At 45.2% G+C, this 26,177-nt stretch overlaps 1 protein-coding gene across 5 annotated transcripts in view; it reads right to left on the reverse strand.

Moving 5' to 3' along the window:
• The window catches only part of KCTD1 (potassium channel tetramerization domain containing 1), a 100,320-nt gene that overhangs the window by 63,608 nt on the left and 10,535 nt on the right, over positions 1-26,177 (reverse strand). Inside the window, exon 1 of one of the 5 annotated variants that reach the window (XM_064706008.1) lies at positions 4,327-4,612. The exons of 2 other annotated variants lie outside the window; for them this stretch is intronic. In XM_064706008.1, coding sequence (XP_064562078.1) covers positions 4,327-4,392 — 66 coding nt within the window. In that variant the 5' untranslated portion in view covers positions 4,393-4,612. Of the gene's footprint in view, positions 1-1,769; positions 3,452-3,851; positions 3,962-4,326; positions 4,613-26,177 lie in introns of those variants that run through there. 2 more of the 5 variants (XM_064706012.1, XM_064706007.1) reach the window with 2 other exon arrangements.

Below are 26,177 nucleotides of genomic sequence, written 5' to 3' on the forward strand. Positions count from 1 at the left end.
AGGATTTGTGGGCCAGGGTAGAAATAGAGCTCTCTAGTCTGACAACTGAAAGTACCAAGACGCCTCATTTAACAGGTTATAGACACACACACTCCCTGACCACTGGCTGCTCTGCCCAGTTCCCTCTTCCCCTTCCCAGACGCACGTGCAGCGCTCCTCCTCAAAAGCTGAACTGTGCCCGAAGCTCCAAAATTGCTTTCAAGACCGTTAAAAGCAAGGGGAAGAGGAATGTAGGGTTAAATACAGCGAGGAGCATTAGCTTTTACCTGAAATAATGAGCTAGAACAAAAACATTATCTGCACATAATCAAGCCTCTAAGCCATTCAGAGACACCAGATACACACAGCAGGGGATCAAGCTACAGCACTCCACTGAAGTGGTCCAAAAAAAGCCTCCTCGAAAGAAAGGAGAGGTCACAGGTATCTTGAAGAACATAGATGCTTATGCAGGCATTCGCTGGGAGCCCTGCCCTCCCCCTCCCCACCCCAATTAGCCTTCAGGCTGGTTGATTAGTTGGCAAACTCTTTGAAAGGGTCAGTCTGTCCAGAACTGGTATTTCCACTCGGGAAACAGCTCAGGCATGTCATATACCTGTGCCTGCCCAGCGCCGCGCTCCCTGGCTGACGGCGGCGATCCCTGTTATTACTTGACACAAGAATGTCAGAGGGGTTTTGTAATCGTGTAGGGCAGCCAGCAGTAAAGTTCTTGCCTGAAACGCGGTATTTTATGGGGCAAAACGTAACTGCGTACGCTTTACAGATTCACTTGGAGTGGCTTCCAAACTTCAAGGCAATTGCAGAGGTGCAGCGAGGCTTTAATTGAAGTAATTTAGCTCCGGCGCTCCAACACCCGAGAGGAAAGTGCTTTTGGAGGGGATGGGGAGCAGGCACCAGCACGTGCTGGCACACGGCACAGGGGGCTCTGCAAGGCACACATCAAGGCACAGCTCAGCAGCGTTTTCCACAACACCGTTTTACCTTAACCAAACACATCTAATGAATTTGGGCTCATTCCACGGCTAAGCTGCACCTAAACCCGTTTAATTGTGCTCTTACTGTATATTTCGCCACTATGGTAACTAAGGCAAGTAAAGCCAATTTGCCTTAAAAAAAAAAAAAAAAAGGATCACTGCCAGGAAACAGAGCTATTTTAAATAAACAAATACAAGATGAATGCAATTGCCATATTAACCCTCTTGTTAACTTCTGAAGTTTAAAATTACACCCTCATTACTAGTGTGTAATTGAGTATTCTCCCGGCTGTTTCTTGCATTTGAGGTTATTCAAATAGTTCATTAGCACATCAAGAACACCACACACACTAATGATACCTGATGCCCCTATCTACTGTTCTGGCCCGACTTTCGACATCTTCCGCAAAAAGAGAAATAAAAGAGGGGGGAAAGAACTAAAAAGGAGGAAAAGGGGAGCCCTTAGGGCTGAGCTGTCGGTGCTGCCACTGAGGGGGAGCATGGCAGCACCCAGGCACCAGTCAAGTCCAACACCCAGGCACACAGTGAGTGGCCACTGGACCAGTGGCAGGGCATGAAGAGACTGAAGGGGCAAAAGTAATTTGGATAACTCGCGTCTGGGCTCTTGGGGTGCCTGAAGAGTGAGCGTGACTCAAGAGCTACCCCAAAGCTGGCAGTGTGCCTGAGTGCCCAGCCTTGGGGCAAGAAAGGAGGGGGGCAGTGCAGACTATGTGGGGCAGGGTGAGGGGCTGCCACTTTTTTTCTCTTTTTTTTTTTCCTTTATCTTTTTCCGGTTACCTGTGTGGGGGTAACAATAGCAGGTGAAACTACTGTGGGTGAGGTGGTGCTTCTGTGCCCGTTTGCTTCGGGGAGGAGGTGAGGCAAGGGGTCGTGTTTCACTGAGACCACCACCACGGCGGGCGCAGCGGCATCCAGGGGCTCGGCAGGGCGGCGGCAGAGTCTTTTTGGGGAGGCAGAGGGCCCACAGGCATCGCCGCCGGCCGCAGCCCCTGCCGGGAACACGGCCTCGTAGAGCGCCCGCTTGGCCGGGGCCACTGCGGCCGCTTCTGCTTTCACCGGCGCAGCGTCCCCGTCTTTGGGCAGCACGTAGGGGTTGGCAGCGGGCGGCCGCGGCCGAGGCCCACCATTGAGGGCGGCAGGGGTGTAGCAGCCCCCGCCAGCGGGGTGGTGGAGGAGGTGGTGGTGGTGGGGAGGGGGGTGGTGGTGCTGGGGTGGCTGCAGTCCTCCCAGCTTGGTGCCAATGCCAGCGATACTGTTGAGGGTGGCAATGGAGACGGCACCGATGCAGTGGTTGGTGTAGGTCTTGGAGAGCTTGGCCGCCTTGGAGAGCATCTGCATGCGGGTACCCAGGAGGTTCTTCCCGATGGCCTTGTTCTCGTACCAGGTGATGTCCCCCTCGCTGCAGTGGTCCCGCGGGCGCTGGAAGAAGGCCTTGCAGAGGGGGTTGCGCTTGGAGAGGTACTTGACAAAGCTGGCATAGGGGCAGAACTCTGTGCCAGTCTCATACATGCGAGGCAGGTTCTCCTCGTCGCTGCTCTCCGCCCGCTTCTTGCTCCAGGAGGACGAGCGCGACTTGTGGTAGGGCCCCAGCGCCTTGAAGTAGACGAACTTGCGTCCGTCCTCATCCACGGCCAGCCCAAACGAGTCCTCCTCCAGCTCCCGCTGGTTCTCCCGGCCGCGGGTGCAGAAGTACATGCAGGTCTCAAACCAGACCTTGTTGAGGAGCCCGAAGGGGCTCTGGGTGCTGAAGACGCTGCACGTGTAGAGCTTGCGGAGGTCGGCGCGGGTGATGGCCTGCTTCTGCACCACCGGCCCGGCGCCCTGCTCCTCCAGCTTGCGGATGACAGCGGCCAGGGTGAGGTTGGCGGCGCGCAGCTCGGGGTCCTTGGTGAGGTCGAGGGTGCGGCAGTAGGGCGGCTCGTTGAGGTAGCGGTTGAGGGAGCTGCGGATGCTGATGAGGGAGGACTTGGAGTAGAGCTGCCCGCTCTTGGAGCGCGCCTCGGCGTAGAAGGAGCGCAGGACCCGGCAGAGCGCCCCCTTGTCCATGGTCTCGAAGTCGGGGCTCTGCGCCTTCTCGCTCAGGTACTCGCGGAAGATGCGCACGGCGTAGCGGGTGGCCAGCCGCGTGTTCTCGCTCAGCCGCGCCCGCTCCGGCCGCTGCAGCAGCAGAGCCGCCTCCAGCTCCGCGTCCTCCGCCGCCCCCCCGGGTCCGCCGCCGCCGCCGCCCCCCGGGGCAGCCGCCGCGGCGCCCCCCGGGGCAGCCCCGACGCCGCTGCTGCCGCCGCCCGGCGTACGGCCCGGGGCGGGCGGCAGCGGCTCCGTCTCCTCCTCGCCGTCCCACTCCAGACCCATCTCCTCTTCCTCCTCCTCCTCGTCCAGCAGCAGCCCCCCATCGGCTCCGTCCTCCTCCTCCTCGTCCCCCGTTATCTGCACCTCCTGGATCTCATCCTCCTCCTCGCCCTCCTCCTCCTCGCCGGCGCTGCAGTAGCGGTGCGGGCGGGGGGCGACGCCGCGGCCGGACGGCCGGTCCCCTGCATTGTTCCCGCCGCCTCCGCCGCGTCCGCCGCCCCCTCCGCCGCCGCCGCTCCACTCTCCGCCGCCGCCGCCGCTGCCAGGCATTCTCGCCATATTGCCGTCTCCCTGCCAGTCCTCGGGCAGGGCGCATGCGCTATATTGGACCGCAGCGCTGGAGCGCTTTTGTGTTTTAATGACCTTCAGCTACCGGGAGGCAAAGCCGGGCTCTTAAAGGGGCCGCGCTCTCACTGGCGGCGGCGGGGAAGGGGCGGGAGAGGCTGGCATGGATGGGGAGGAGGCTGAGTCGCGCTGAGGGGGTACCGCGGGGAAGGGAGCGCTACTTACCGCGCCCGCCGCTCACCTCGGGTCCGTCCCGTCGAGCAACGCTGACGGGCGCCGGGAGCGGGGGGGACCCGCCGGGCAGGTGCGCCCCGGCCCGGAGGCTCCCCCGCCACCCCCGGCGCCCGTCCCACCTCCCCATCCCCGAAACAGAAAGCACTCCGCCTGTGGAGCGGCTCTTTCGGTAGGGACGGACCGCCACCGAGCTGCTACGACGCCTCGCACCTCCTCATTCCACAGTAACTTAAACACAGACCAAAAAGGAAAAAAAGAAAAAAAAAGAAACCCCGCAAAGCGAAGAAAAGAAAAACCAAACAAAAACCCAAACGAAACCCAAATCCCCCCACAGAAAAGGCTCGGGCTGTGCCTGTCCGCAGCACGGCTCAGACCTCGATAGGATGCTGCCGGGGAGCGGGCGGAGGAGCCGGCCCCGTTCCCCGCCTGCCGCGCTGCCGCGACATCGCTGCCGCCGACCTCGCACCTTTATTCGGGCGCCCGGATTTCGGTCCAGGGGCTCGGGAGGAGACGGGCGCTCGGGGCATTGCATCCGTGCGGCTTGCAGTCCGCCCGGGAACAGCCAGTCGGTGGCCGAGGCGCTCGCTTGGCTGGCGGGAGCCCCGGCGAGGCTGGCTGCGGAGCGGGAGCAATAAGGGCTCGGGGGCTGACGGGCGCTCCGGGCCGCCCTCCTGCTCGCTGGGGCTGCAGACCTCAGGGCAGCCGGAGGGGCCTCGGCCCCCCCGTGCCGCCGCTGCCTCCCACCGCGCCCGCCGCGCTCTTCCTCCGCTACCCTCCTCCGCGACGGAGCAAAACCCGAGGGGGCTCCTGCCACCGCGCCGGGCCGCGCCGGACCCAGAACCAGCCGACACTTCGCGGGTGTTTTCGCAGAGGGGAGCCCCGGAGCGGCGCGGCGCGGGCGGGGGGCGCGGAACCCCGCTCAGCCCTGCCCCCGCCGCCCGCGCCCCCCGCCCGGCTGTGCCCCGGGAAGGCGGCTGCTGCACGCTGCCTTCCTCACCCTCCTGCCCGGGAACGGACCGGGCCGGGCTGGGCTCGGGCAGGAACCAGGGCATGAGCCTGCCGCGGGGATAGGGAGTCTGTCCCACTCGGGACGAGGGGGGTCCCTGCTGGTAGCCCCCACAGCTCTCCAAACCAAAGGACCCCACGCAACTCCCCGTGCTATTTAGCCGGGCCATTTCTTTTATTCGGTACGATGAAATAAATATTCATTGCGACTGCTGGCTACACCTGAAATTATAGCCCTAATTGCAGAGCTGTTGGCCTGAGTTACCACATTTGCTGCTTACTCATCCGTAAGAATCGCTCAGCGCCGGGCCCCGGCCGCGGTGCTTCCCTCGGGAGGGCTCGGTGCCCGCCGGTGCCGGGCGGTGCCGAGCTCCGTGCCCGCTCCCCCGGGGCAGGGACTGACGGCCACGGACGGGGCGGCCCCGACAGCCCCAGCTCCCGCCGTCCGGGAAACGCGGGATGCCAAAGAAGGGATGTGCAAATTGTTGAGCAAATTAGGCCAATTCGAAATAAATAAGCGCTGCGGGAAGAGAGCCTGCCACTCCCGGGAAATAACTGAAGAGAAAGCCGGCACTGTTATATTGATGTAAGCCTGGAGTAATTACACGGAGGTCAAAGTTGTTGCACGCACTACAGAAGTTGTGTTCACTCTGTAGTTTGAGAGCGGATTGTGTTCCCTCTCAGGTCGATGGCACATATATAAAATTCTGCATTTTTTCCCTATGCAAGTAAGAGGATATAAATAAGGATTTTTTTTTCCCTTTCCTTGTCATACTCTATCTGTAACCTAATCCTGAAACAAAGTCTCAAAGACCGTCCCATGAGATGGACCAAATGCTGAAACAGATAGCTAAAACAAACAGTACCTTGTTGTGGTTAAAAGCTAAATTCCCCAGACAAGCTCCTTTTAGGAGCTATTACAACCCACCCTAGAAGACAGAGAACTGCAGGGTTTGCAGCATAAACTTTTTTTACAGACATGATTTTTCTTTATTTTTCCTGTAAATGCTAAAAATTATGTGATCGGCATTGACCTTTGATTTTGTTTTACGATCGTGGAAGAAACTTTTTTTTAAAGACCTTTTCAGAGCCATATGAGTGCAAAAGGTAATTGAACTTTTTTTTTTTTTTAACGTTAAAAAAGATGAACACGAGGTTGACAGCTTCTGTACTTGGATGTTCATTTAATCACCATTTTCTGATTGCGGGAGGTGAACTGTGTTGACAGACTTGCAGATGAATATGCAGCCCAGTATACGAATAGTAAGTATAAAGGACATAAAGAACTTGCAGTGAGGTTGGAGGGGAAAAATGTATACGGAGCATCCGTATTACACACATCAACTGGAAGCACCTCAGCAGCCATGGGGAATTTAGAGAGTAGCAAGTGAGGTGTTCAGAGTGCTGCAGGTGCCCGTAACTGGGAAGACACATGCATAAGTTATATACCTGTATAATCTATATGCAAATAGGTAAGTTAATCATATACATATATGTTAACTTACCTATCTATGTTCCTAAAAATAGCATTTAGCCTAGTCAGTTGTATTCCAGAAGTTTAAATCCTATTGTTCAAGCTCTCCAGTTAGATAAGGTAATCGAACTGCATTCCAAAACTGACAGAGTTGCACAAGGTTGTCTAATGTGAGCTGGCAAATAACATTAAACTTACATCCACTCCACCCTCCACGTCACTAATCAGAGGTTTATCCTGCTGAGAGCTCCGTGCAGGCACAGACAGCATTCTGGATTCTCCCCTAGGACTCAAGGTTTGAGGCTGATTATCAAATAGGTCCTGTCCGCACTTGGAGAATACATTTTATTACTGCTGTCAGTAACAGAAGATATGATAGCCACTGAACACTAATCATAGACTGGCCTCACCACGGATTATCCTTACGAGGACTTGGAGATCAGTTCATATAGCACGGAATGAGCATGCCAGTTTAAAAACCAAAACAACTTCCTCCATGAGTCAGTTGGTTCATAATAAAGGTAGTGCTTGTCACCACATTAGCAAATAGTTTCAGGTCTTTCTTCACTTCTTTTTTAAGCTACTCCTGCCCCTGGGCTCGCCCCTGGCAAGCAGAGAGCTTGCTAGAGCAGTGTTCTTTGACAATCGGCTATTGTGCTAAAGCTTTCCACAGCCCAATTCTCCTTCAGACTAACTAAACCTTCTTCTCCCGTAGCCTCTGTAAGTGGTTATTTCGTTACGGCCAACTAAACCTTCGTGCTTCGGTGAGCCTTGGTAGGTGTTTCATCATGAGGCTTCATGAGGAACTAAACTGGAATACCCCAAAAGCCAACAAGCAAAGAAAAACCATCGGGTCCGTTTGCTTCTTAGGATCCTGTCTAGGCATCTAGAAAAGTTTATTTTAAAAACACTGCTTAAAACAAGCTTGTGGGTTAACCCTAATGCTGGCCACCAGGCATTTTTTAAAGAAAATAACTTTTTCTCCACATACACTTTTACTGTTAAATACAATAAACATGTTTAAATGTCGTAATACGTTTTCTAAACACAAGATGTTTTCACTGTAGGGGCAGGCTATGTGGAAATTGGTATGAGAAATCCATATTGACACTACAGAACTAGAAGGCAAATAACACTTGGGACTCTTGGAAAATTCACTTAGGGAAAAAGCATGTCCTAGAAATCCTTCTCCCACCCAGAAACATGCAGTTTTGAGATAAGCTTTTTTAGCATTTCAGAACTGTCACTTCAAATGCTAATTCCGTTTTTATTTTACTCTTTTATTTTTGTATATGATATTTCTAGTTGTTTCATTACTTCTTCATACTAGGGACAGCTAATGCTAACATGTAGTGTGCTATAACAAGTGTGCTATAACAGATTTTAAATCTCCTTTATTTAATTTTTTTCTTTTTTTTTTTTAGCATCTCCCATCTGCGTGGCAATGAAACAGCTTCGTATAACTCAACAAAGGAGACATTGATTTAGTAAAGTGAGGATGCATCCATCAGCACTAAGTTGCAGCTGTTCTTAATGGATTTTAAAATACAAAAGCTATTTCACCTCTTGGATTGTCATATTATGAAATGTTACTAGTAGTTGCACATATCAAAGCACCAGCTACCAGCCAAACCTTGTGAAAGGTGAAGGCAGCATCAAGCCAGCCCCCTTGTGAAGCTCCCCAATGCCAATTGAAAGCCAATTTCCCCAGTATGCTCCTATTTTATTTTTTCCCCCCTGCAGGTATTTGCCGTTACTCACTCACGTTTTTTGTTTTGTTGTTTTTTGGAGTTTTTTCCCTTTTACAAAAGCAGTATTTTTGCCACTGAGGCCACAATTTGTTTCCCAATTGCTTTGTTTTCAAAATAAACCAGAGAAACCCCAAGCCATCATCTTTGCAAGAAAGCACACAGTGCTTGGCAAACTAAAAGGCAAGACTTTGCAAATCACCTTTATTTTCAGTGTCAAGCAGCTGGAGCACTTTTGCTTCCAAAAATATGGAAGAGCTATGTTGTCAGAGAGCTTGGAGAGAGGCAGGTAATAAATTGCATTGTGCTGCATAAAGGTTTTAAGGGTCTTTTAAAATGTGCTGGAGGTAAGTTGCCAGGAGATATACTAATGCTTTTGTTTAGCTGTATTTCAGTTTGTGTTTGCCTTTGCTTCTCTGGTGTTGAGGCACTTGAAACAAATTGGCTGGTCTGTGTGACACAGTGGTAGCTGGTTAAAGTTCCTGTAGTGGTTGTCTGATCATTTCTATGAACTTCTGACACCAAGCAACCTGATGTGTTAGTGGCACAAAGTGTGCTCTTCCATGGAGGCAGAAAGAGGTCTTTCTACCCAGGCTGATAACTGGTTAGTTTTTATTCCTTCTCAACCGAGTCCATACATTCTACATGAAGGTGAGGGAAATTTAGAAGGACATAGCCAGTAACTCAAGAAAGGGAGCTCCAAAGAGAGGGATCCCTGTGAAACCACAAAGCTTACGGGTGTTGTAGGTCTAAGTACAAGTTTTTACTGCATACAGTGTTTTAAGTACTATGTAATAGAGCATAACTTTATGCTGTATTGGGTACAGAGTTCTTGAAATCCTATTTTCTGATCATAATCTTCCAGTAAAAGTTTATTTTGGACTGAAGTCACACTGGGCTGGATGAGGTCTACAAATGCAGGGAGGGACAACTGGTTATATGATAACAAGATCTGGCTAAGGAAACTCCTTAAACATTGCTTTAAGAAAAAAGGGGAAAAAAGCCTGAATCCAAACAAGAATGTAATAACATGAGACTCTGAAGAAGTGCACTTTCCCACTTGTTTCTGTACCATATGGATTTTACCTTGGCTCCTTTCACCATCCCCATTGCATGACCCAAAGGTTCTGTGTTGCCATGAGGTGTGCTGAGCACTGATTCCTGCACAGGACCAGAGGTAGAGCTTTATACCCCGTGCAACTTATTCATACCAGGCTTTTCTCAGAGCATGGGGTCCCCAAGGGACAGGACAACAGCTGGCCTACAGCCCAGCATGGAAAAGGGAATCTTCTTTTGACCGTCAACTAGTGGCTTTAAAGCCTCTTTATGGAATGAATTCACTGTCAATATACTTTTGTTTTGATTTAGTGACTGAAATAAACTGATTATTCCCCTTTTCCACCAGTATTATGTCTGTGTCATCATGAATTTGGAAATTCCCTTTCAGGTATTTATCTAGCAAAAACCCCAGTACCAATGGTCTGTCTTCTTGGATTTTCTCTTCTCAATAGAGTTATCTCAGCTGGGTTGACACAAACCCAATTTAAGCAACATTAGAATTGTGTGAGTTCAAAGGAAGCCCACAGAGGGTGTATACACACTGTTAAACAGTGCCAGAGTCCTGCTCAGGCTGTCACCCAGATCCACCTTTCCACTGCTGTTGAATTTTAAGTTACACTAACTTGTAAAGCAGCATTCGAGTAGAAGGGAATAAATTCATAGGTCATATGAGAGTGCTGGGATAAAAAAAGTATTGCAATGTTTACTGCCAGACCCTATCACCTCCTTTTAGCAGCATGGTTTAATTTATACCAAGAAAAAAATGGTAGAGTATTTAAAAATAAGGGAAATCCTTTATGCAAAACCACTTGCATTAATTAAATGTTCCCACTGTATCAGTCTTCAAATGAAACTGGGGGTAAAGCCTCAGGATACTGTCAGGACTTTCATTTGAGGTTTAAAGCCAGAGGCCATAAAGGACCTTTCAGGTCTCTTTGCAGTTTGCACCTGCATTTTGCTGCATTTTAAGTTATAGAGAGTAAGCCTGGAAAAGTAGAAACACCTGAAATGATTCAGAGAAAGCAAAAAGAAAATTGATGAAGTTTAGTGAAAAGACTGGATGTATTGGATACACCTCTCTTTTTCCAGCATCAGGTAATAAAATAGATGAAAAATACCTTCTAGCATCTGGTAAGCATCAGTATTTTGTAAGAGTCTGGCATTAAAAACACCCCAACAAACCACTTCTGCAACTCTTGAGAATCCTTAACTGCAAAGCTTTTTTGTCCAGCCCTGAATTGTACTGTGCTTTGAATAGCCTTGCTTTTTTCAATCTATGAAAGGTTAAGCTGGGCGTGAATCAAAGTTTTCTTATTTGAAGATCAAGGCTAAAACTCAATTTCTTTTTACAGAACAAAAGGTATCATCAAATAAATTAAATAATCTGAAAAATCCTAGAGCCAAGACTTTGCACATTCATGAATTATACAACTACAAGCAGGTGGTTATTTGCTAATAAAGACTCTGCTTTTAGTAGAAATGAGCATTGTTAAAATAAGCAAGAGAAAAATTACAAGCTCCTTCTTTGCCTTGGACAAAACAAGGTCACATTTGCAATTTGCAGTGCTTGATCTCTCCCTTAGCAATCTTGGCAAAGGTTTATCGAGTTATTCTGAGTAATTTCCTTCAAGTTATGAGTGTGTCACTTGGTCTGTTACAGACCTATTCCTTCAGTTTACTCTGCTGTTTACCTGTGAATTGTCACACTTGTTCTTGCAGATCAGTGTCAAAAGAGAGAAAAAAAAATAAAGCAGTGTTTAAAATCAAAGCTTCAGCATGGAAGGATATAAAGTGTGAAATCCAGACCCATTGCTTTCATTCTGGCTTTAGTGATCATAGAAACCTGCTGTAGGGCAGGACTAATCTGCCAGAAAATTATTATTGAGCCCTGGTAACTCAGATATATGTGCAGACTTGAAAACGTTGTTCTTTGTGCCAACTCCAGGTCCTACAAGAACCTCACACAGTATCCTACACCTGGCTCAGAAATATGCTGGAAAGAGGAGGAAGTTTGTTAATTCCCAAGCAGCTGTGAACAATTTAATCTCTTTGCAAACAGCCCAGCATCCTATTCCAATTGAGAGTTTCTTGGGGGATGGAGAATTGGAAGAGCTGGTGAGAGATAACAGGGTCTTTCTTTCAAGGCCATTCCTATGGATTTGGCCTCAACAGTAGCATCTTGATGGCAGGGTTGCCAAACCTCAGAGCCTCACGATACGTGGTTGGAGTTTCCTCCTCCATATGCTGGAACTGAGAGGTTTGAAATTAGTGTTTGGCAGACAACTTTGAAAGCTTGAATTACTTCTCTGTAAATACTTGGAAATCAGGAGGCAAGCCACAGTTTTGCAATTTTAGCAAGAAATCCCTGTGATTTTAAGATATGATTAAGATTTTATTCTGAATGCTGGTGGTTGGAACTCCTGGGATTTCCCAGATAAAATTGCCTTGAGAACCGAGCTGCTAACTTGAATTGCTTTTCTGGACAAGTCTCTAAATTACTAACTTTTTTGCCTTACATAATTTCTTCATCAAAAAATCACCATCCAAATCCTACACACAAGCCAGTTTTGCTACCTCTTTGGCAATATGTGTAGAAGAGTCAGAGAATCACAAAGAACTACTTTAAGAAGTTCATATCCAGATTTCTTTGAGTTCTCACAACCGCGAACTTTTTTGTTCTGATTATCAGAAGGTCTCTGCACTCAAAAATGGTTGTATAGGTATTTAAGCCAGCTGTACTTTTAAACAGGCTTGCACCTGATACGGTTTCCATGGGAGCTGCTTGGTCCTTAGCCATTTGCAAACATGGCTGCTTATGTAGATAATTAAATTAGAGTTAGTGAACACAGTGTTCTTCTGAACAGCTGACCTTCGCTCATTCTGGCACACGGTAGTAGAGTGAAGGGAAATACATTCTTTCTATGGTTTACATTTTCTGTACCACTTTTTTCTTTCCCTAAAGACTAGCTGGGTATGACTTTCTGAATACTTTACCAAAATCTCCTACTATTTCAGCAGTTACCCTTGGATCGTTCTGCCCAACTCCAGACGGAGCATTTAATCAACTTAGTTCCTCTGTTTTCACTGGAGTTCCCAAATTTTCAACCTTTTCTTTTGTCCAGCAAGATATATTGGGCTTGGCTTACACTAAAATGTTTCTCTAATAACATTATCTATATTATATTCTCTAAGAACTAGTTTTATTCAATCAGAAAGCAGTGGAGTTTAAGTACTTAGGAATGCCAGTCATATCTAAAGTGTAGAGGCAGAATTCTAGGAGCTTTGTTTGTAAAGCTAAATGGATCAAAGTATCTGGAACAATTTTAATTTTTGGGGGGCAGGCACTGTATTTCAAAGGAAGTTGTAGATTAATTTTGTTAACCCATTGCTTCAAATGAGTTTGTCACATCCCATATAGAGAGGGACGGGATTTTGGCTACTGAATTCCAGTTTGGCCACTAGTGCCTGGGCTAATTAGGGATGGGTAGAGAGAACCCCACATGCAGCTGAACAAACTAGAAAACTCCTGATGTCCTACTGAGGTCAGCAGCACTGATTAGCATCCACAGACAGGAAATCTGTTTGAACCTGCCTGCTTTGCTTCCTGGCTTTGATCACATCCAAACTCATACAGGAAAAGGATTTGGAAGCTATATCACGCCAGAAGCTCATGGTGGGATGCTCATGGGCCAGCCTGTCCACCCAGGACTTGTATAATCATTCCCACTTACTGGGCTTGCTGAAATTTTGTTGTATGGAGGAGACAAACCCAGAGGCCTTTTGGCTGCTCAGCAGAATGAGTCTGACCCTTGCAGGAGTCCCTGTCTGCCTGGCTCTTAAGCTCTGTGAAGTCCAAGAAGCCTGGTACTATTCTAGGAAGTCATGTTGAGAATTCCAGCTCCCTGCAGTAGTACCAGACAGACACAGAAGCTACAAACCGCCTCCACATTGGGGAATTTTGCCAGATCTTCATTTCTTTGTACTTCTGTCCATGAACTCTGAGCTTTCATGAAGCTTCTCCCTAGTACCATGGACAAATGCCACTACCTCCCTGCTCTGTGCTGCTCAAAAGCCCACCTGAGGTATAGAGTGCTGAATTCTGGTTTTGTTCATGCTCTCTGAAGGATTGCTCCATCTCTTAAGCTTTCTCTGGAGCTGGGTGACAGTTAATAAAACAACAAATATACATAAGCCAAATACTTTTTCAGTATTTTTGGCTAAATTAGTGGAGTAATATCTGAAAGCTTATAGTGTGTTATCTGCTGGTCAACAGAAAAATTCTGATATTAAGAAATAAGAAAAGTTTTCACCATTTAAAAGGTTCAGAAATGTAAAGCAACATTTTCCAGCATAATTTGAATGTTAGTACTGTGGTATTTGTATTAGGCAAGACTCCTCAATACTACAGACTACACAATACTACAGACTACACAATACATCAGTAATAATACATTTTTAAATGAAAAGTGGCAAATATTGGTCCTACAATAGTAGTTTCTCAAAGTCCTATGCATAGATGATTACTTTAATAGACAGTAGGCAAGTTATCACTTGCCCATATGAAAATTTATCCTTCATTTTAACCTCAGAGAGAGGACTGTTCCTCTCAATTTCTTCTGCTTTGCAGAAAGGACACAAAACAAACAGGAAATGTTGTGAATGTTCTACAACTTCAGCTGGAATAAAAAAAAAATAAACCAAAGGAACAAACCACTTCAGCTGAAAACCGGCTAATATAAGTAAGGAAACAATCAAAAACAGTTAATAAAACTTCTGGCTTTGATGACACAATTGTTTTACACAGTGCTAAAAGAGTGTATCTCTCAAGTGTGTGCAAAATGTTGCCAAATCACAGAATAGTATGCAGAAATGGGCAGGGATTTTATTGTATTGGCATAACCAGTCTGAAGACACTTGGCTGGATAATGAAGACCAAACTTTTGTCATGTGGAAATTACCTATTTCTTATAAAGCACCTATTACCTAATCCTGCAAAGTACTTCAAGAAACACTCCAAAAGCAAGAAAAGAGAATCTAAGACCACTGGTTGCACCTGTCTCTTTGCATCCAGCCATGAAGAACATCCTTCTGTTCTGTGCTGACACTGCCTGGGTTGACTCTGTTGAATCTGCCAACAGAATAAGGCTTAGCAAATAGACTGGGGAAAGGAGAATTCTGTCTCAGCTGTTTGCAGTCATCTGAGAGCTTCTGGTGATCCATGCCACTCTGTTTGTGCTCGCTGCAAAATGCATACACCTTGGGGGAAAATATTAGTAATCTGGGCACAAGAGCTAAAAACTTTCCGGTAGAATAATCTGAATCACAGATTTGGCTTGGTTTCCTCATGGAAGAAACAGAAAGTCCCCTTGCTCTGTGAAATCAACCATCATTCAACTAACTATTATATTTTTAAAGGACATTCTCAGTAAACTGCAAGGATGCCAAGACTGCTGTTATGCCCTAATGATATATGTGAGACCTTAATGTGGATACAGAGCTCAGGGTCATGAAGATTTTCCTTGGAGAGAGCAAGAACTCTAGAAAATCTACCATCACATTAGCAAAATTAGCAATGTTGAGGAAAACTCTTCTTGGACTCATGACAACCAGTCTGACCCATTATAACTTAAAAGTCATAACAGAGAGAAGTAAAATTTCACCACGGACTTTCCTCTTGAGTAAAGACCTCCCCCTGCCAAAAAAAAGCGCCCAACCAAACCTCACAGAAATCCAGACCAAACAGATGGCTCTTTACTCCATTAGCATTCTGTCTTGGTCCTTTTGAACCACTGCCACTGCTGTATCAGAGAAGATTTGATACTGGGATATCAGGGTTGGCTGAGTTAACCAAGATGGAACAACAATGAACAACAGGAAAAGGTGGGGAGCTGGAGCTGTACCACAAAAGGACATTAAATAGTTCTGAAATTACTCCCACTCAGGTTGTGCTTTTCTCTAACAATCTTTGTGTGCCCTCTAAGTTTGTTGGCAGTTAGCCAAACCTTTAGAGCCCTAAAGCCATCCTATTGTCAAACTGTCTACAATTCTCCAAAATTTGCTGAGAGGAGCATTTAACAGAGGAAGATGTGGTTTGGTTGCCTGCAGTTCTCCCCATCAGCAGACCCAGTGGATAGAAACAGTCACTGTAGGAGCTTTCCTGTAGCCCTGATCCATTTATGTTCCTTTGGCACATGCAGACATATTCATGAGCTCTATATCCAAAACAGGTGAATTATTCTCAGCAGCAAAACTAAATTTGAATTCTTGTCCTAGTAAAGCTCAGGAATGGACAAGGTTCAGGGCAAGAGCATATTTGACACAGAAAAGGGAGGGGACAGATGTAATAGAGGCATAAAAGGATGCTGCAGAACCAGATTTCCTTCATCCCTTCATCCCAGAGCTGACAAGAGGTGGGATTTGCCTCTTTTCCCTCCCAGCAGTGACTCTGCCTTAGTGAAGGCAGCAGCAGGAGCAAGTCTCATTTTCTAGGCTCTAGCACAGATGACACAGACTTGGAACCAGAGCTGATTTGTTTCTCAAGGCAATCTGCTGCCCTCAGCAGCTTCTGCGTTGTTAGAGCCTCAGTTCAGCTCTGTTCAAAACCTCCAGCAACCTTCTCTCAAGACAAACTCCTGCAGTCACAGGTGAAGCCTAAGTAAATTCGCTGTATCTGCAGAGGCAAGAGAGGATTTCTCCTGGGACACTTGTCAAGGACTCCAAACAGTGGTGCCAAGCAACACATATCTTGCTTGGCTTCAGCTACTTTGCCCCAAAGGTGGCTGAAAGTGAAGAAAAGTTGTGTTTTAAGGTACACCAAGGGTTCTCCCATTTGCCATTTTCACATCTCTCAAAAGGGTACAAAATGTAACAGTTTCTCTTTTTTCACTCCAGTTGAAAGAAATTAGAAATTTAATTTTGATGCCACTGTCAACAGAGCAGTCTTGAGCTGGTAAATCCGGCTGATAATTATCCTTCATCTGGGACTCTTGTTTCTTACTCTTCTAAGATAAACTCCTCAGTTTTTCCCCTCTTCCTTCTGCATCATAGCCAGGTAACTGAAATGCTACACATCAGTCCCAGCTTGGACAGTGCTTCCCCTCCTCATTCATCCTCTGCTCTCTCCAAATCACATCATGCTTTCTCCCATGCCCTTTCCCTCACCACCTGTTCTTTGGGAATGAACAGAATTACATACCCATCTGCCTTAACTGTTTCCTATGTTTCTGCTAGGAGAGATTGGAAAGATGAAAGACAGGGAAAAGTGGTGCAGAAAATACACTGAACTGATAGGTGAAGCTACACTGAACATGCCTTCTACAATCTCCTGCTTCTGCTTTATCTTTTCTCCTTGCAATCCTGTGGAAAACAGGAGGAAATAAAACACTGCATGGCTGTCAGCTTCAAAGCAGGAGAAAAGAAAAACCCCTTCCTCTCTGAGCTGTGATTACATCTCATGATAGATGACTTCCCACACTTGTCTGGGAGAATCCCTGGCTGCTCTCTTGTTCCTATGGGCCCACACAAACAGCTGAACAAAGAGCAGTAATATCTGTGGGAAAGACAGGATGATTTTACCCCTCTTTCTCCAGGTTTCTTAATTTTATCTATAACCCTGCCTGCCTCCTCAGGAGGTTCCAGCTCCTCGCTTTGGCACATGGTGCCCAACGATTGTAATGCTCTACCAAAGGTGGCACCAAGCACTGCAGTCCTGCCAGGACTGCTGTCCCTAGCCATGTGTGGGAGAATTTCTCTGCTTTCAGCCACGTGTCCTTGCTGATGTTTGGGTAAAACAGTGCCCAGCTCTTGCTAATCTCTCGTATTCATGACGACATGATGTTCCAAAACAAAGCATGAAGAAAGAGATGAAACCTGGATTATTTTTCAAACAGTGTGTTTGGGAGTAATCACTTAACTTCTGGGTTTGAGTTTTCAGGCTGCAATAATTTTCAAGTCCTATTCTACCTTTCCCTTCTCTTAATGCCTTATGCGTTTATCCTCCACTTCAAACATAAAGGCTAAGTATCCTTCATCCTAAACATAAAGGATGATTGTTCTTCCCCTTTTAAATCCAGGAAGCTCTTTAATCCTGGATGTGAGACAATGGGAAACATACTAGGAGGTGAGAGGAGAGGCTTGGCAACACAAGAGAGAATGCACTAAACCAGTTATTTATTTTCCAATTATTAAACTCCACACCCCAGAGTTACTGGTCTTTATGGCAGCCTGGTCAAATAGAAAAAGACACAGAAGGGCAGAGGAGAAAGGTCCTATGTTTCCAAACTGATGCATGAACAAGGTGCCAAATGATTGCATTTCATTCATTTGCCACAAACTGGGTTAGCTTTGAGCTTGAAGGAGAGAGAATAGCAGGTTTTTAAGTACTGCTTCTGGGTCTGGCATCAACATTTCTGTTGCCATAATGAGTCAGACATCAGAGGCAATACACATGAAAGGATACAGGCCAATGCCTAGGCAAACAGAAGTGGGAAAGCAGAACTGAAAAATAAGTGCACATGTCAGGGAAGAAGGACTCCATCCTCACAAAACTTCTGAAATTATATTCTCAATTTCCTTTATTTCATCAAATAAATTCACTTTAAAATAAACCCACTACCACCACCACCACCAACATAAAAACGCCTCTAGGATTCTGGGCAAAGTTAATTTGCCAGAGGCAGAGTTTGTTCTGTTAATGGCCATTTGCCATGTACCAATGCCACAGTCCCCAAATGCTCTTGCACATTTCCCATCAGGCAAGCACACACACGATTAAGAACATTTGAGCAGTCATCCTTAGAACTGTGAAAAACATTAATTCTTAAATGAAGGGAAATCAGTCTTCTGAGCCACGGAAACCATGGCCTCAGATGCTCCTTCCCTTTGCCTTTAGCGAGGGCTCCTGAAGGGCTGCTGGATGATAAGGGGTAGATAACTGGCTCTGGCAACAGACCATGGGTGGGAAGGGCATTGATTGAAAACATTTCAAGCTCTGATCTGCACCCTTTCTTGGGGGCTTCACTGGGAACTCAGGGCAGTCCAGAGACATATTTAGTGCATTTCAGCTGTCAAGTAACTTCCTCAGATGCTCTCTTATGCCTCACATTTCCATTGTCTTTTCTTCCTCCTTTCTTTTTCAAACCATCCCTTCTTCTCTGACTCCTCCTTCAACTTGTATCATCATTACCTAGAGAGTTGATATGTGTTGCTTGGTGCTCTTCTTTACTATTCCTTGTTCTCTCCAACACTTTTTCAAACATAATCATCACGAAGAAAATATTTATTTCAATAAGTTCTAGTGATCTGCTAATCAACTAGTACAAAATATCAACTACAGAACTCTAGAAGAGCTCCCATGTCCCTTCCTGTCCTCTCTTACTAGGCTTCCTTTACTATATCAGGACTTATCTGTTGACAGTTTTAATAACGTGACCGATTAATGGGGAGAAGTTTTCATTTTATTTTGACCAACAATTGTACTGATAGAGACTCATCACTGTTAGCACAGTTGCACTGATGTGAAGATACAAGTGGGCATCACCTCCTTGATCTTGGGTTAGATGACAGAAACTGCTTTCCATCTTGGGAATCAGAGCTGCAAAATTTTGTCTTGCAAAATTATGCAACATAAAAACTTCTACTAAAGCACAGAGAATTCAATAACCATATATATAACCCCCTGGTACCTCCATTGCTACAGTGTTAGATGGTGTTGATGCAACACAAGCCAAAATGGTGAGGTCACTGCTCCAAAAGGAGCACAGTAATGAGGTCCAATATCCACAAAGAACTTGCACTCACATGTCATTGTTCTGGAGTTAGTTAATGAATAACATGGATTAGCTCCTTGTGCCTTATGGACATAATATCAAAAATGCAGGGATGCACAGAGACACTGTAGGGATTTTGGAATAGATTCTATTCTTTAGTGTTGGAAAACAAAGGTCTTACAGAATATTAAAAAGGTGCTGATTTCCTGACTCTGCTGCCAAGAACCAGCCACCATTTTACATGTAGTGCCTTGGTATTTCAGGCCATGCCTGCCTTGTGTGATCCCATGTGTGTGCTGAAAATAAAGAGAATGTGATAAGGCAGCAGAAACATGATTGATCTTTGATCTGAAAAGGGATCCTGACTCTCTTATGCTGCTGAGAGTTTGTGGGCACCAAAGAGAATATGGTAAGTCTGCTCAGCAAACTAGAGGTGTGACATTAATACAAGTTACCCAACACTAGAGCCTTCCATGCAGCCACAGCTAAAATAAATCTGTTTCCTCACTAATTAGCTTAAAGCCAGCATAGCTATGTTGCTTCTCCTACTGCCACATTTTCTTTTGCACTTAATGATCTAATCACATCCTCCTTTTTCTACAGGGCCTTTGCCTCATTCAGTGCCCAGGATGGATGCGACTCATTGAATAGGCATCTGCAGTCCGACAGTTTGTCTCAGATTTGCCTGGAGCTGAAGATACATCCTTTGATTATATCCCTGGCTCTGCTGCAAAGTTTCTGCGTAAGGGTACTGGACTAGCAACTTAAACCAAATAAAGTGGGCACAAAAACCCTCTACTTTTTTTGCTGTGGGTGTCTGACTGTAATGACTTGAGACCTCATTTGTGAAAGAGCTAAGTGCTCATTACATGTAACTGGGGCAGAATGCTGCAAAATGCTAAATACTCTGAAAAATACAGACACTCAGAGGTTCAAAATAGTAAGACAGTTTCATCCATGATCTCCCTGGACTCCTTTTCTGTACCCAAAATACTTCTTCCAGCATAGGGATAGTGTGCAACAAGAAACATATCTGGGAAATGATAGTTTTGAGGTTTCAAGTCCCCATTAGGACAAAAGGAAAACCATTCTCAAGTCTGAAGGGTGAACCTCTGTCTCATACAGGTTCCAGGTGTTTACGGTCTCCTATGGAGTTGTTCAAATCAGCAGACTTTTGGTACTTCTAGATCATTTGTCCACTCAGTTTAACCAAGAAGGGTTTGCCCTTTGTGATTTAATCAAAACTGAAAAATTCCTGCAAAAACCTTCAGTTTTGACAGACCTTTTCTTGTCAGACAACTGTTTTGTACATATTCCCTATCTGAACTGCTGAGAGTATGGCAGGACTCTGGGATGAGTGTGCCAGTCCCACTGAACAAGTTTTTGTTTGCAAGAGTTGTTGCTCTGGGAGAAGTCAAACTAGGCTTGCAAAGGCATGTCTGGCGCTCATCTGAACTCTTCTGTATCAACTACAGATGCTCCACAATTCCAGGGGAGCTCTCCTGGCTCAGGACATCATGCCAAGCTACAGACCCAGAGGGTGACCAATTTCCTTGGTAAGCCCAGTAACTCTGGGCCATCCATCCAACCTCACGGCCCTCAGGTTTGCCCAGAAGGTGACACTGCTTCAGGCTTAAAGTTGCCAATGGACACAACATTACACAAAGCATTTGAATGAAGCTGGCACCTATGTAAATGTCAAAGCTTCATACCTTCTTCACATACATACATCCCTGTCCACACCACATCTGAATCTCTTCAAGGAGAAGACTTTAAGTGTCTCAGAAGAGAGATCACCTGTCCTTCAAGGCTGATGTCCAAGGGCAGCCAGGAGCCTCCTAAGCAGCCCCATTACCACAAAGCAGGTGTAATCAAAGCTGTTCCAAGGAGAGGAGACACTCATCTCATCCCTCTTGGATTCCAGCCAGGTATTTCTATCTCCTTTCCCAGCAAACCTTCCCACTCTCAGAAGACAACAAAATTTAGGCAAGACTACTAAAAGAGATGGAAATATTTCAGGAGGCTGTGGCAGCAGCTACAGCCTTTGCTGTCTGAGATCTGTGCACATCACCTCTAAGAGGGATCAGTGCAACCTGGCATTTCAATAATATTACTGTGGGAGCGGTTCTTTTCTGCAGCATGCTACAGTTTCTTGTGCAGCCTCAAATTTGGGATCATTTTGACATCTGGTCTGTGGCACTCATCCATCTGTTGTAACTGAGTAGGTGTTGGGTGGGGTTGACAGGAGAGACTTGTTTAAGTGCTTGTTTTCATTCTGTGGAGGAATGGCAGAGCCAGTTCAGTAATTAATTAAATACTCATCTTAAAAAAAAAAAAAGGTGTGTGCTAATATTTTAAAGAAAAGGTGAATAAGGCAGCTGGCACTTCTCACTGCTGAAATGTGGGGACATTGTTCCCATTTCTGCTTGGTTCCATTTGTTTTAGGATGCCTTCCTCATTGGGCTGGCTCTCTGGTTTCTATTCCTGACTCAGCCAATTGCCTCCTGGCTGAATTTGGATAGGTCACTCCATCTTTTGTGCAGCAGTTTTCCTCTCTGGAAAATGCATCCAAAGTAAAACACCTATTTTTTATAAACTGTGAAATCTGCTGTTAAAAAATGCAACAGGATAGGTGGCCAATTAATTACTAACGTTATATTAATTTCTAGGTTTTCTATTCAAATAATAATAATTTTTATGATGCTCACAGGAAAAGAAAGGTTCTGAGCACAGTGAAAACAAACCCACAACTTCTATGGCTGACTCTCTATGCCTTTTGGGAACTTGTTTCTCTCATTCGTTCAGAACAGAACACAAAAATACATCTCCTTGTTTAACTGTCTGCTCATAATGCTCCCACCATTCACAAATGCATGGTGCGACCACTCCCTTCCCTGCGAGTGACTAGGGAAGGTTCCACCTGCTCTGTTTCAACTTCTGGACAGACCTTGGTGTTCATTTCTTTGCCTTAGGACAGTGACTCCTGCTGTACTGTATGTCAGTCTGCTGGGATGCAGTTGTGCTTTCTATTTAGCAAGGAGTTTTACTCTGCTCTCTGATCAGTTTATGGATTGAAGAAGTTATTGACAACACTTGAAAATGCCTTCAGTATTACATCTGGTTGCAAATGTACTAGATAACCAAGGGAACAGGGGAACTCCCTATGCATAGCTAGATATAGCAATTTTTGTCCAGCATGTCTAATCCTGCGAGGTTCTGATCACCTCCATAAAACCCTGGCACAGGCAGGGATGCTTGGAGCAGCTTGCAAATTGCTGTTTTGTGACTGGCAGATATGAATGCCCCATTCATTAATCCCAGAATACACAAAGATGTGCACCAAGCTGTGGAGATTACACAGTCTGTGCTTGTGAACAGAAAACTGTGCAATGTGGCTTCTCCCTTTCCTCCTTGCCCTTCTCCTGTACACACAGCAAGAGGTGTTAGCCCAGGAGAGCTTGTGGGAAGGCATTGGATATTGAATGTTTTGTATTTTCTGGTGGCCTCTAAATTCTGGAATGTCAGGATTTAGAGACCACCAGAGCTTAGCAACTTTGCACCTAAGATTATCAGTCCTGTTATAAAAAACAAAAATCAAGTCCTGGCCTTTCAAATGCAGTTTCTTCTAAAAGACTCTGTTAGAGAAGATCAGAAGCATCCACTGGGGACATTGATTAAGAAGAACAAAATACAATCTCTTTTTTTCCGTTTTGTTTTGTTTTAGATAATAAAAAAATTCAGTTTTGGTAATATCACCCTGAAGGTATCTACCATTTTACCTGTAATGTTACTCTTTGCCAGGGAAAGGTGGAGGAATTAAATGGATTTTATTTGTAGATCACGTTAGGCAGAGAGGTTTCATATGATTATTAAAGCATGTACTGTATGTTGGAACTAAATTCTGTCTCTCTGCTGTGATTTGTGCCATAAGTTTCTTCTCTAAATTATTTCCCTCTCTGTAATTTCCTCTGGTGACTCCTGACCCACTAGCTCCAAAATTACAGATAGGAGCATTTTGAACTTCAGTCAGAAATTCATAATCCTGACATCCCACAAATACTGTATTTGGTGTGAGATGAAAGGAACTTATTCACTGCTTTAATCATGTCCTATTCATTTCTATAAATTAGGATTTCTCTTTATTCAAGCATCTCTCCATTTCTTTCTTGCCCACTCCAGGACTGACAAAATTCCAAGTGACTCATAACAAACCGAACACTTTTTGCAGCAGAACATGATCACTGCAGGAGTAAGGGAAGGAAAATGCACAAGAGCAGTGAAAGGAACCTTTGGATTACAAAATTTAGTCATTTTTATAGGAAAAAAATTGTGAAGGCTGCAGTACAGTTCTCCTTAAAACTGGACCACAGCTTTGTTGTAAGGCACAAAGTCCCATTTTTGTACAGCCTTCTCTCCTGTCTCTCTCCTGAGGACCAACCCTGGGTGAACCTCTCTGTGCCAGTCCATGCTGAGCTCAATATTTGCTGTCTGCTATAGAATCCTCAAATCATAGAATAGTTTGGGTTGGAAGGGACCATTAAAGGTCATCTAGTCCATCCTGCACCATGGAGTTTCCACTTAGTATCAAAATAGAATTCCTCTTATCAGCTTTAGACTTTCTGGCTTTATGTTTCCTTTTGCATTTCTGATCTCTGTGTGATCATTGCCCTGGCTGGTTCAGTATGCAAAGGCAGGGAAATAAACATGGAAATAAACATAGAAATAGGCAGGAGTGATACTGCAGCCTGTTCTAGCCAAGAATTAAAAAAACCCTGAATCTTCAAGGAATAACACTGGGGGGTTTTTTTACAAACTAACACTGCTACACAAAACATTTCCTAATATTGTGGCGGAGCAAAATGAAAGACTGAATTAATTTTCCCAATTGATTATATAATTTACTTTTATGATATGTTCTGTCTCCTCTCTTAACAAATGAGCTCTTTTGGTGCATTTTGGGTCCATTCTGTGTTTAACTCTTTGTTCAGCAGGGTGACCAGAGCAGCTCACTTGGGTGAGGAGCCTGCCTGTGTTAAGGGAGCCCCTCTTGCTGCCCTCCAGGCTCTGGTGCTGCCTGGAGCCTCTCCAGCTTTGCCTTCAAGGGACTGAGCACCAGTAAATAAGAGGGTTTAAGAGGTTTTTCATAACCTGAGAGTGTTTTCAGAGAACACAAAACATTTCCTCTCATATTTGGCACCTTCCATGTTGGCAAAGCAATAAAATTAATGCCACTTTCCTCTTCAACTCAGTTTATTTGGTTCCCCAAGTTTTTCAGAGTCATCTCTCCCTGGATGACCAAGGGGCCAGATAATTTTCCCAATGTTGATATGTTTATGTGTCCCACCTTATTGTTCTGATAATTCATCAAAGTATTCTACTGGCTTCCTTGCCAACCTTTCATTTTTCATTTCTGCAACAGTTCCTTTGTTTTGTAAAACAGATCTAGGGCAGAATTTCACATCTCACTTCATGATTTATATTTTCTTAAAAACATCTTCTGAGATAAATTATCAAAGACTTTCTGAAATGTCCTTAAAACTTTATATTAAATGGTTCTGCATAATCACCGAGAACCTCAAGATTTTTTTAGGACATTATAAAAGGCATGTTTCACTGTTATTGGATGAGCCATGCTTAGCATTAAGCAGATTTTTTAGTTTGCTAACATATACTTCAGCATTTCTTTATTTTTCATTTGGTTGAGATGATCCTGATTTTAAAGTAAAATACATGCAATGATCCATTGCTTTGGTATAGCAGAATAGCCTATTTGTAAGGGGAACTTGCATGATTTTGTTAACAGCTATCAGTCTTGATTGATGCCATCTGCTCTGGGAGGTTTGTTACTTTAGCATGTCAATCCTGCAGTTTCTCTTCTGATACCTCAGTGTTTGACAGGCACCCATCCACAGTAATTATATAGAATATCTAGAGACTGACTGCATTTTCAATTGGTAAAGACTGATGGGAGGATATAATGTAGTCTCTACAATGGTATCTTGTCATTTTTAACTGCCCCTTTGATCCAGCAAATTCACTAATTCTGTTTTAGATATTTTAATTTCTCGTTTGTTTGTAGAAATATGTCTCTTTGCATTTGAAATATCCTCTCAGTTCTCCTTCATTTTCCCTCGCCAGTTTACGTTCCTGTCTTTTGGGTTAGCCAGGGCTAGATTTCCTTTTCCTGAAGGTTACCTGTTTGGTTCATCATGCTGTGTTTGTTTTTTCTAGCCTTCCTGCTTCCTTTTTGGTTTCAGGGTATGCATACCTTCTGTGATGCAATTATGGTAAGCTTAAGTAGTTCCATGTTGAGGGTAAAGATTGTAATGCCTCCACTTCTGACTCCTTCTCTGCACTTCTGTCCAGCTCTCTCTTCCCTCCAAATGCAAGAAATTTTAAGGATTATATTTTAATTGCAGTGCAGTTTAAGTGTTATATTGTTATTAGGCTTCTATCTGCACCCGAGGAGGCTTATATGATGTTCTGTATTTCCTGTCTTTGAGCAGGCTGGGGGGGTAATTGTGTAGTAGCTTCTTTATGTAGGACTGGCCCAGACCCAAGTCTCTACACTTCCAGAAACTGCATGAAGTGCAGTTGTGACACAAACAAGCAACAAATACGATTTCAAATACAGGTCCTGCCAAGGCGCTTTGAAGGGAAATGATGAATTCAGATTGGTCAGACCATTCGATGCTGCAGCAGGCTTCAGTGAGTTCAAGGGCACTAGCAGGGTTTTGGGTAAAAGCTGGGTGTGTTATCAGGCTGGTGGTCTCCAGAAAGGTAAGAGCTGATTTGTTTTTTTTACACCATGATCCTGTTTAAGTATGTTTGCTAAACAAGCAGCTGGGAAAAAAGAGTAAGAAAAATCCTGGTTTAAGACCAAGAGACACACATGCTTTGTTTTAGCATCTCTCTGCCATGGTAGGACAAACTGCTTTAATCAGTTTCAAAAACCATGCACAGCTCTGGAACCCAGGGGAAAAATAGAGGCATTGAAAGGAAAATGCCCGGAGCACTGAGAAGGGGAGGAAAGGGGAAGAAGTGACATCTTGCCTTCTGCTCACTCACTGACTGGAGGAATATGATCTGTACAGGGAGGAAAAATTAGGGAAGGGTCAGGCAAAGCTCTGACTATGAACAAATGGTTTGCATGTAGAGCCTGGCAATGAGTGACACCAGATCACTGGACTGCAAAGATGCAACCAAATTCACACAGGTCCATCTTAGACTGGGGAACCTGGGAGTGCTCCAAGTCTGGATGAGT

The sequence above is a fragment of the Zonotrichia leucophrys genome, chromosome 2 (genome assembly GCF_028769735.1).
Source record: "Zonotrichia leucophrys gambelii isolate GWCS_2022_RI chromosome 2, RI_Zleu_2.0, whole genome shotgun sequence".
In the NCBI taxonomy this organism is placed as follows: Eukaryota; Metazoa; Chordata; class Aves; order Passeriformes; family Passerellidae; genus Zonotrichia; species Zonotrichia leucophrys.